Source organism: Balaenoptera physalus (assembly GCF_965194825.1).
Source record: "Balaenoptera physalus genome assembly, chromosome: 1".
In the NCBI taxonomy this organism is placed as follows: Eukaryota; Metazoa; Chordata; class Mammalia; order Artiodactyla; family Balaenopteridae; genus Balaenoptera; species Balaenoptera physalus.
The window spans coordinates 120895313-120907584 of record NC_138882.1 but is presented as its reverse complement, the minus strand read 5'-3'; the positions used below and the strand labels follow the sequence as shown (position 1 = coordinate 120907584).

The 12272-nt window shown below is 34.3% G+C and overlaps 1 protein-coding gene across 7 annotated transcripts in view; it reads right to left on the bottom strand.

The window, feature by feature from the left end:
* Positions 1–12272, bottom strand: part of COL24A1 (collagen type XXIV alpha 1 chain) — a 408506-nt gene that overhangs the window by 225663 nt on the left and 170571 nt on the right. For all 7 annotated transcript variants that reach the window (XM_082409988.1, XM_082409993.1, XM_082409994.1 and 4 more), the window contains one exon: positions 10329–10382. In XM_082409988.1, the coding sequence (XP_082266114.1) occupies positions 10329–10382 (54 nt within the window). The remainder of the gene's footprint in view (positions 1–10328; positions 10383–12272) is intronic.

Here is a 12272-nt window from a genome sequence, read left to right as displayed (position 1 = left end):
CATATGGAACCAAAAAGGACCCTGACCAAAACAACTTTGAGAAAGAATAACACGTCTTGATTTCAAAACATATTACAAAGCTACAATCATCAAAACAGTTTTGTACTAGCAAAAAGACAGAGATATAGACCAATGGAACACAATAGAGCCCAGAAATAAACTGATGCTTATACCATCAAATGGTCTTTGATAAGGGTGCCAAGACTAAACAATGGAGAAAAGGTAGTTTCTTCAACAAATGGTGTTAGGAAAACTGGATATCCACATGCAGAAGAATGAAATTGAACCTTATCTTACACGATACACATAAATCAACTTAAAATACACTTACATCAATAAGCAAATGGATTAAAGACTAGTAATCCCTGAACCATAAAACTCCTAGAAGAAAATATAGGCAGAAACCTCCTTGACATCAGTCTTGGTAATGATTTTTTGGATTTGGCACCAAATGCAAAGGCAACAAAAGCAAAAAAAGACTACTGGGACTACATCAAACTAAATACTTCTGCACAGTAGAGAAAACAATCAACCAAGTGAAAAGACAACCTAAAGAATGGGAGAAAATATTTGCAAACCAAATACCTGACAGGGTTCAATATCTGAAATATATAAGGAACTCCTACAACCCAATAGCAAAAATCAAATAACACAATTAAACTAATGGGCAAAGGACTTGAACACATACTTCTGGAAATAAGATGTACAAATGGCCAAGAGGCACATGAAAAATTGTTTAACGTCACTAATCATCAGGGAAATGAAAATCAAAGCCATAATGAGAGACCACCTCACACCGGTTAGGATGGCCATTATAAAACAAACAGAAAATAACAAGTACTGGCAAAGATGTAGAGAAATTTGAACCCTTGTGCACTGTTGGTGAGAATGTAAAATGGTACAGCCAGTATGAAAACAGTATGGCAGTTCCTCCAAAAATTAAAATAGAACTACCATATGATCCAGCCATCCCACTTCTGGATATTATACAGAAGAATTAAAAACAGGATTTCAAGAGATATCTGCACTACCATGTTCACACAGGCATCCCTTATTTTATTAAGCTTCACCTTATTGCACTTCACAGATACTGCATTTTTTACAAGTTGAAACTTTTTGGCAACCCTGTATTGTCAGATGATGGTTAGCATTTTTTACTAATAGAGTATTTTTTAATTGAGGTATGTACATTTTTTAGACATAATGCTATTGCATACTTAATAGACTACAGTATAGTATAAACATAACTTCTGTATGCATGGGAAACCAAAAAATTTGTGTGACTGGATTTGTTGTGATATTTGCTTTGTTGCAGTGGTGTGGAACTGAAACTGCAAAATCTCCAAGGTATGCCCATAGGTGGAAACAACCTTACTGTTCATTGACGGATGAGTGAATAAAGAAAATGTGGGTTTTTGGACTATTGGATAATGGACTATTATTATGCAGCCTTTAAAAAGAACAAAATTCTATTTTGTTTCACTGTGTAAATTTTGTGCACATCCTTTTCGGTGTATTGATAAACAAATTAATATGCAAGTCATTTTTGGGGGGTCCAAATACTAGCTACAAATTTTCTATGCAGTAAGCATGGTTTATATATAAACTGTAAATTTATCCAACTAATTTGTTGAAATAATTCCAATGAATTGGAACTGTTAGGACTAAGGATATCCCAAATTTATAGTTTTGAGTCCAAACTAGATTTTCCCTTACTATATAGGCAGGACCTCATCAGTCTTGTCCCCCAGTGTTTACGTGGGTATGTTTCCTAAAACTGTACAAATGTTAAATTTCTAATCTTTGGTAATATGATATTACAAAAAAATTGCTTTTATTCTGTTATTGTTCAGCTCAGTCATCTTCATATATGCTTAATCCTTCCTAGTTACTTGTGTTATTTCATTTTCTTCTGTTTTTTTTTTTTTCCCATTCCTCTTGGTATATCGACATCTTCGTTACTGGTTTCTAAGCACTCATTTATGACTAAGGATGTTAACCATATGTCATGCAATGCAAATGAAATACCATATTTTATTGTCATCAATTTACTATAGTGTTTTGTATTTCGGTTGTGTATTAAAATATAAACATGTTGTGCTTTTAAAAATAAAAAAATAAATAAAAAGAACGAAATTTTGACATAGGCTATAATATGGACGAACCCTGAAGTCCTTATGCTAAGTGAAATAAGCCCGTCCCAGAAAGACAAATATTGCATGATTCTACTTATATGAGGTATCTAAAGTAGTCAGACTCATAGAAGCAGAAAGAGAGTGTTGGTTGCCAGTGGTTGGGGGAGGTAGAAATTGGAGTTGCTGTTAAATGGGTATAGAGTTTGAGTCATGCAAGATGAAAACATTCTAGAGATCTGCTGTGTAAAAATATGCATATAGTTAACAGTACTGTCTGTACTGTACACTTAAAATTTTGTTGAGAATAGATTCTATGTTGTATGCTTTTCACCACAATTAAAAAAAAAACTTCCATGGGCTTATTAGCATTCAAGCTCCTCAACTTTATATTTAAGATCAGTCACAATCTACCTACTAACTTTTTTTTTTTTAAGTCAGGTAGGTTTATTTCCACACCTCCATCATTGTGTTGGTTTTGCACCTGTTGCATAAAATCTCTCATTCCTTCGTTCTACTTGGCCAAATCCAACTCATCCAACTCAAATCCTGATTTCTCTATGAAGTCTCTCAGAAAAATGGCCATACAAATTATTCTCTTCTCTGAGCTCCTTATCCATTTATTATGTGCTGCCTAGTTTACTTTTTAACTTTTCGCATGTGGAAATCTCATGTTTCCAGTGGATTACAAGTTCCTAGTAGACAGAAGAGCATGTTTTAATCTTATTTCCAAGTAATTGCTTAACAAAGTCCATTGCCCGCTGTATAAACTCAATAAATATTTCTCAGCTGACTAAATGCTGCCTGGAAAATAAAATGGTTAAAATAAGAAATCTGTGAACAAAATCTTGATTTTGGAATGTGAACCTTCAGGGCTGGCTTGAGGTGATCTCAGAAAACTATTTAGGAATGCATTTTCCTCTTATTAAGTTAGTTCACCAGATCTATTATAACTAATATAACTAATCTGTTAGTTATACAGATAAACACATAACATATTTTAATAGCTCAGTGTAAAAATTATTTCCATATATTCTGTAACATAACCGCACGAATAGACTTTTTCTAAAAACCTACTAGGGATGTTATACAACAAACAAGAACAGTCTGCGTTACCATCCTTAATTCCATAACCAAAGTAACAACATAAACCATTATGGCAACAAATAAGTTATTCCTCTGTTTACTGGAGAACAGAGAATATTTATTGGGTACTCACTTTCTGCAGTAAGCAGCAACGGATGTGGTTTTGCTAATGTTATGGGATGCTTGAAAACAGACTGCCAAACTGGGTAGCTCTCAAGAAGGCTTGTTGAAGTATGCTTTGTATCTATATACACATATATGTACACACACAATCCCACAATCAACAGAACCATAGTTAACATAAGTTTCCAATGTTAGTTTGAGGTTTTTAGTCAACTGGCAGAAAATGAGGAGAAAATAAAAGGCTTCTTTAGAGCTGTGCCAAATTGCTCTGGAAGGGTTTGCAAATAGTGTAACCATGTATTTCAAACAGAGTGCACATGATTTTTTTGATGACCATCTTGTATAACCCAAACAGAACTTTAATAATTTATATTGTCCCCACTTTCTAAAGAAGACATATATACGAAAATAAAGGAATTTTTAAGATGCTTCCATGACATAGTGTATACAACTAAAGAAACACATCATGCAAATAGGGTCAGTATGTTTGGCTCTACTTTCCCCTTCTGTTTCTAGAGACAATTTTGAGGGAAATAGGAAGGACGAAAAAGAGAGACAAAAACAGACCCTTCCCAACCTATAACACATAAAATAATATTCGTCTTCCTTTAAAATTTTCTGGTTCTTTTGATTAAATCATCTAGGATATTATATTAAAATTCAGTCATGTGTAGAAAAACAATTAGTCTCATATGTTGGTGCTGATGAGGCTACAAGCTCATGTTTATTGAAAAAATTTAGACAAAGCAATCTAAAAAGTAACTACTACCCACTGGAAATTCAACCATTAATATTCATTAAAATGTCTGAAAAAAAAATGTCTGGCTTTCAGATCTTTTGTCCCACTTTTATATTGTAATTTTAAGACCAAAGGAAGTAATGAGAAGGAAGTATTAAAGATTACGATTATAATACTATTCAAAAGGTCAACTGCCTTTCTTCAGTTCTCTGACATTGTTCTTAACAAAAATTTAATAGAAACAAAATTTACAAACTGAAGAGGATTTACAAAGCTATCTTGTGTTCTTCACCTAGTATGATATGCATACTTTAAAACATAAAGTTAGGGGGTGGAGTGCAAGATGGGGTAGTGATTAAGAGGTACAAACTATTATGTATAAAATAAAAAAGTGCTACATTAAAAGGATCATACACCATGATCAAGGGGGATTTGTCCCAGGGATGCAAGGATTTTTCAATATCTGCAAATCAATCAGTGTGATACAACACATCAACAAACTGAAAACCCAAATGATCATCTCAATAGATGCAAAAAAAGCTTTTGACAAAATTCAACACCCATTTATGATAAGAACTCTCCAGAAAGTGGGCATAGAGGAAACATACCAACAACATAATAAAGGCCATATACGACAAACCTACAGCTAACATCATACTCAATGGTGAAAAACTGAAAGCATTTCCTCTAAGATCAGGAACAAGACAAGGATATCCACTCTCGCCACTTTTATTCAACATAGTTTTGGAAGTCCTAGCCATGGAAATCAGAGAAGAAGAAATAAAGGGAATCCAAATTGGAAAAGAAGTAAAACTGTCACTGTCTGTAGATGACATGATATTACACATAGAAAATCCTAAAGATGCTACCAGAAAACTACTAGAGCTCATCAATGAATTTGGTAAAGTTGCAGGACACAAAATTAATACACAGCAATCTGTTGCATTTCTATACAGTAACAATGAAAGATCAGAAGGAGAAATGAAAGAAACAATCCCATTTACCATCGCATGAAAAAGAATAAAATACCTAGGAATACACCTACCTAAGCAGGCAAAAGACCTGTACTCTAAGAACTATAAGACACTGATAAAAGAAATTGAAGATGACACAAACATTTGGAAAGATATACCCTGTTCTTGGATTGGAAGAATCGACATTGTCAAAATGACTAAACTACCCAAGGCAATATACAGATTCAGTGCAATCTCTATCAAATTACACATGGCAGTTTTCACAGAACTAGAACAAATATCTTAAATTTTACAGGGAGACACAAAAGACACTGATAGCCAAAGCAATCTTGAGAAAGAAAAACGGAGGAGGTGGAATCACACTCCTTGACTTCGGACTATACTACAAAGATAAAATCACCAAAACAGTGTGGTACTGGCACAAAAACCGAAATATAGATCAATGGAACAGGATAGGAAGCCCAGAAATCCCATGCACCTATGGTAAATTAATCTATGACAAAGGAAGGAAGACTACACATGGGGAAAAGACAGTCTCTTCAATAAGTGGTGCTGGAAAAAATGGACAGATACATGTAAAAAAAAATGAAATTAGAACATTCTCTAACACTATACGCAAAAATAAACTCAAAATGGATTAAAGACCTAAATGTAAGATCGGATACTATAAAACTCTTAGAGGAAAACATGGGCAGAATACTCTTTGACATAAATCACAGCAGTATCTTTTTGATCCATATCCTAGAGTAATGGAAATAAAAACAAAAATAAACAAATGCCACATAATTAAACTCAAAAGCTTTTGCACAGCAAAGGAAACCATAAACAAAACCAAAGACAACCCACAGAAGGGAGAAAATATTTGCAAATGATGTGACTGACAAGAGATTAATCTCCAAAATTTACAAACAGCTCATGAAGCACAATATCAAAAAAGCAAACAACTGAATCAAAAAATGGGCAAAAAAATCTAAATAAACATTTCTCCAAAGAAGACATACAGATGGCCAAGAAGTGCATGAAAAGATGCTCAACATCACTAATCATTAGAGAAATGCAAATCAAAACTACAATGAGATATCACCTCATACCAGTCAGAATGGCCATCATCAAAAAGTCTACAAACAATAAATGCTGGAGACGGTGTGGAGAAAAGGGAACCCTCCTACACTGCTCATGGGAGTGTACATTGGTACAGCCACTGTGGAGAACAGTATGGAGGTTCCTTAAGAACTTAAAAATAAAGTTACCATATGATCCAGCAATCCCACCCTTGGGCATATATCCATGGTTTGAAAGGATACACGCACCCCAATGTTCACTGCAGCGCTGTTCACAATAGCCAAGACATGGAAGCATCCTAAATGTCCATCAAAAGATGAATGGATAAAGAAGATGTCGTACATAAATACAATGGAATATTACTCAGCCATTAAAAAAGAATGAAATAACACCATTTGCAGCAACATGGAAGGACCTGGAGATTATCATACTAAGTGAAGTAAGTCAGACAGAGAAAGAAAAATATCATATGATATCACTTATATGTGGAATATTAAAAAAAAGGATACAAATGCACTTATTTACAAAACAGAAACAGACTCACAGACTTAGAGAATGAACTTATGGTTACCAGGGGGGAAAAGTGGGGGGGAGGGATAGATTGGGAGTTTGGGATTGACATGTACACACTGCTATATTTAAAATAGATAACCAACAAGGACCTACTGTATAGCACAGGGAATGCTGATCAATACTCTGTAACAACCTAAATGGGAAAAGAATTTGAAAAACAATAGATACATGTATATGTATAACTGAATCACTTTGCTGTACACCTGAAACTAACACAACATTGTTAATCATCTATACTCCAATATAAAATAAAATTTTTTTTTAATTTTTAGAAAATTGTGAATCACCATGTTGTACACCTGTAACTTATATAATATTGTATATCAGCTGTACTTCAATAAAAATTTTTTAAAGTTAGGAAACCCTACAGAAGAAAAAAAATTAAGTTCAATTATCAATTTCTCTTGAAGTAATTCCCAATTTCCTAAGGCAGAATCTGTTGCTCAATTATCTAGGCTCTCATAGCCCTTCACCAACTCTTTTATATAGTACATCTTACAATACTTCGTGATTTTTTTTTTTTCCAACCTCTCTCTGAACTGTAATCTCATCAAGGGGAGGGACCATAGTTCAGAAGTCTTTATCATCTCACATTTAGTACTTGGCTTAAAACACACAAGAAACTCAATAAATGTTAAATGAATGAATTACTGAATGAATGGAAAAATGAATGTGTTTATATATGCATCAAGTTCAAGTTCCTAAGTATACAGCAGGTAAGGGGCTAAATTACATATGAGAAATTCTCAACTCAATTCTCTATATTACCTCTCTCTCTCAATGTCCGTTCATGCTACTATTTCTACTTTGGGATTTGGTTTACTACTAGATATTGATTATTTCTGTCTCGACGTCAACCAGATACTGCAAGCTAAATACACCCAGAATCAAATTTCTTGTCTTCCCCATCTTCCAAACCTGCTCCTCCTTCTGAGTTCCTTAGTTAAGTCAATGACATCAGTAACCCAAGTCATAGTCCCAGTTTTATCTTTGACTTCTCTTTCTCCCATCACCTTCATTTAATCAGTTACCAAGTTGTACTGTTTCTATTTCTGAATTAGTTTTTAAATAGTCATTCAATCAATCATCCACTTAGCCAATATCTATTATGTTCCTATTATGTGCTATGGATATTATCATGGTTATTGTGATATGTATAAAACCAATTAGTGTCTTTCTCAAAAAGCTTATAGTCTAACAGAGAGATAAGCAAATCAGCAGTTATATGAAGATAAGTGCTTGATAGATTTTTTTTAGGAATACAGAGAAGAGACATCTCAATTAGATTTGAGAGGAACAGGAAAAGCTTCCTGGACAATGTGGCATGTGATGTGTAGGTGTTAGCTAGATAAGTAGGGCACAGATCCAGATAAAAAAACAGCATGTAGGAAGCTGTGAGATTTGAACAAGTATGGCATGGTTTGGTACTCTAAATAGTCTACCTGGAGTAACGCTTTTGGAAGAGCAATGGGAGATGTGACTAAGTGACAACAGAGTTAGAGAGAGAGTAGGTCATAAAGAACCTTGTGTAAAAAGTAAAGAATTATAATCCTTAACCTGGAAGCTACGGAGATACTGAAGAATTTAAGTACAAGAATGACATGATGAAATCTATACTTTACAAACATTATTACATCAGTAGTTTGGATGTAGATTTGAAGAAATGCCAGAATGGTGGCAAGAAGAACAATTAGAGGGCTATTACACTAATCCTGGTGAAGAATAAATAGGGCCTAAACTAAAACATTGGCAGTGAAAATGGTTTCAAGGGCAAAGATAGGAAATTTTGAGTCAAAGGAGAGATCAGGATAAAGGTGATAATTGATGGCATGAGGTCATTCAGGAGTCAGGAGAGGGTCTGATACAAAACATATGTGAAACTTGAATACTGGGGAGGGGGAGGAATACCTTTTCCGTGGAGACAGAAAGGGAGGGGGAAATACGGCTGAATATGTACAGGGAGAGCTGTTAGGTGGCCAGTAGTGTTTTCAGATAACACACAGGATGCCCAGTTAGATTTGAATTTCACATAAAGAATGAATAATTTTTAGTACAAATGTGTTCCAAATACTGCACCTTCATCCTCTCACAAGTTTCCTTTTCCTGAATGCCATATATCTTATTTGTCTGTCTCCAAATTCCGACTCATTCATCATGTCAGCTCAAGCGCTACCTTCTCTACAAAATGTAATCTGAGTCCCCTAACCCTATACTCACACAGTATCACATATTATATGTTATTCACATGGTTATTTTAAAGGATTTCCTACATATATTTCTCTAGATTGTAAGTTTCTTGAAAGTAGGGAGCAGGACTTTTCATCTTTGTAGCCCTAGGGTCCAGCACAATGGCTCACATAAGAGGCAGCCAGTAAGTATTTGTTGATTGAATGAATGTTCTGTTTCACTTCAGATCTTTATAACTTCTTTTCTAGCTTTTTCTAGCTCATCTCTTTGCCTTCATTTTTTCTGTTGTTAAACCATCCTCCATGCTGACATAAGAGGTATCTTTTTTAAAACAAAAATCACCTAGGACACTTTACTACTTGAAAATCTTTGATTACTCCATGATGCCCATGGTAGAAGTAGAAACTCTTCAACATGGTCTTAAACCTTCCCAACAATTTAATCCCCAAACTAAGTGGTTAAGAGCTCAGACTTTGAAATCATGTCTGGTTTAGAATCCTGACTAAGTCACCTGATAGTTATGTGACTGTGAGGGAATAACTTAACTATCTATAAAATGGGGATAAAATCTACCTCATAAAGCTGTGTGAAGATTAAATGAGATATCTGTAAAACATTTACTACAGTACTGTAGTACTCGACACTATAGTACACTAACAAATATAGCTATATTAATATCCTTTCCAGCTTCATCCCCTAACACTTCCTCTCTACTCACACTAATAACCTTCCACAGCAGCTATACTTCATAACCTGCCAGTTCTCCAAACTTCAGGCTATTTCATTGTTCTGTGTCTATTCACATACTTTATTTGTTTGCAATGCTCATGCTATGTCAGCCTGCTTGGCAAAGCTTGGTATTTAAAGGTTTTCTATGGATAATTTCTAGTATACATACACAACAACAGTAAAGGAAGTTACAAATGATTAGGTTTCTGCAGGTAGTTTGTGCTATGTATAAATTCCAGAACACCATAGGCTTTCTTTTATTTTAATCAGTGGATATTTAATAGGCCCTAAAGGGTTTTAGTGGTCAGAGAACTCTCATCCATTTAGTGTAGGCTATAGCTTTTTGGGTTTTTTAATTTTTTTCACCTCTTATAAGAAATCGGTTTTTCAGTTATTTATGTGCTTTGCAAATACTGTCACCCTAATCTAAGTCTAGACCAAACCAGGAAAATCATTTTCAACGACCTGAACCCAAGAGGCTGTATAAACACACTCCTACTAAACAAATGATACCAAAAGAACAAGCAGACACGCCAACTACTTCCTGATTATCTCAAAACAAGCTGTACAAGGTTTTTTAAATGCACTGAGTCAGCTCAAAAATATCCAGAAATGTTCTGATATTTCTAAAATATTTTTTTACCCATTCATTGAGATTTGATATTAGAAAACTATAGATACCATACTTTTTTCTTCTTCTGTTTTTCTTTTTTTTTTCCTTACCTTTGATCCTTCAGGGCCATTTTGTCCAGGAATCCCAATATCTCCAGGAAAACCCTAGGGAACATAAAAATATAGAGAGTTTATTCCATAGCAAATTACTTTAAATCTATTAAGCATATAAAAATTCCCTTTGTCTTTCTTTGATGTCCAATAAAAATGATTTATTCTCCTCAAAACTTCAATATTAAAGATTAATCATTAAGCAGTTGTCTGACATTGGAATACAAAACTTACTAAGTATACTAAAACAGAGCTTACTTCATCAGTTATTCATGAACAATCCTCAGACCCAAAGAAAATTCTCTAATCCAGTCTAAGAGATTTTTGAAATCTTATTCAAAATCATTCACAACTTGAAAAAAAGGCAAAAAAATATGTAACAGGTCTTTCCAGTGTCATATGGGACACAGAGCCAACCAAGGATTAGGGGAATGTACTTTGTTAGACTCACTGTTTACTAACTAACTATATGCTAATTCTTCTGTTTGGTGAAAAAAACAATAACCTCAAAGGTTATATAGCTTAACATACAGGATACTAATCAGTTTTGTATCGAACTCAACTATCTTACTCTAACATTCCCATATTCAATTGTCTATAAATAGCTCAAGGTTCTTTGAATTTGTATTAACATCTTACTGGTTCCATCATTAATTAACAAACTGGATAAAATCTTTAACCGGTGTTTATTTCACATTTGCCTGAAAATCATAATTTTACCTTTTCAGAAATTATACTTTAGCAGTCTAAAACAGTTTTCTCAAGAAATAGAAATGGACCAAAGTGTCAAAAAAATCTGTGCTGAGAAAAGACCAACAGTGTTGCTCCAAAATGGTTAGATCGATATTCTTACTGAAATAATACATTAGAATGAAATTCATCATAATCAGTTTCAATATTGATAATAAGCTAATAATTATAGTTTTCCTTGTATTTTGTCACAGATAAGCTGTTTCAGTGTTTCCTTCTGACATGGACAAAGGAATAAAAAGTAGGACAAGTACAAGAATCATATCTTTAAAAGTAAAGAAGGCTGCAATTAAGTATGAATGTCAGCTAGAAAAGACAGTTCATTGGAGGGGTAAATAGTATGGTAATTAAAATGCCAACAAGTAAGATGGAATAGCAAGGTTGATTCTGGAAAACTCATCTTGGAAAAAAAGAAAAAATCAACAGTAAGTGATACCAACTTATCCAGTCTGGATTAGGACAGAAATGACTCCAATTTAAAACTTGGATTCTGTGGAGAAAAATATTACTTGTGGTCGTTTCTGGCAAGAGAAAAGGCAGTGGTAACAGAAAGACTGGACACAGGATCAGATATCTGGAAGTTCTGGAACAGAATATGTTTAATACAGACATGCTGATGGCTTTTCTAACTAAAGGAAATCAGGTTCATCTATACCTTCTCTGTCTTGAGTACTTTTCCCTTATCTTTCTTCACCTGGAACACTTAAGTTTTAAATAGGAGATTAAATAATATATTACTTGCAAATCTTTCTTTGACCTCCAATACCCTGAGTTAGGACCCTTCTAAGACTCACACCATCCTAGGGTCCTGCAAGTTTACTTGACAGTGTTTTGGCTTGTATTGTTTTCCTCATCAGATTGTAAATTCCCTAAGGGCAGCTTTATCTCTTATTAACCACCATAGTCCCAGAAACTAGTACAACACGTGGCATATAGTAAATGCTAAAAAAATTGATTTTTTTTGTTCTTGAATAATGATTTGTTTGTTTCTTTTGACAATAAAAAGGGACAACATGGCTGGTGGCTACTTTTGGCCCCTCAGTACCAGTTTACAACCACTGGTTCACAGAATCCTCATGGATAAATTCATAATTCCTGTCCATTCTCCAGCTGAGCCTGGAATACCTTGTCATACTAGAAAGCAAGCTGTAAAAGGTATCAAACCTGGAGTCACGTTAAAAGAACTCTGGGAGC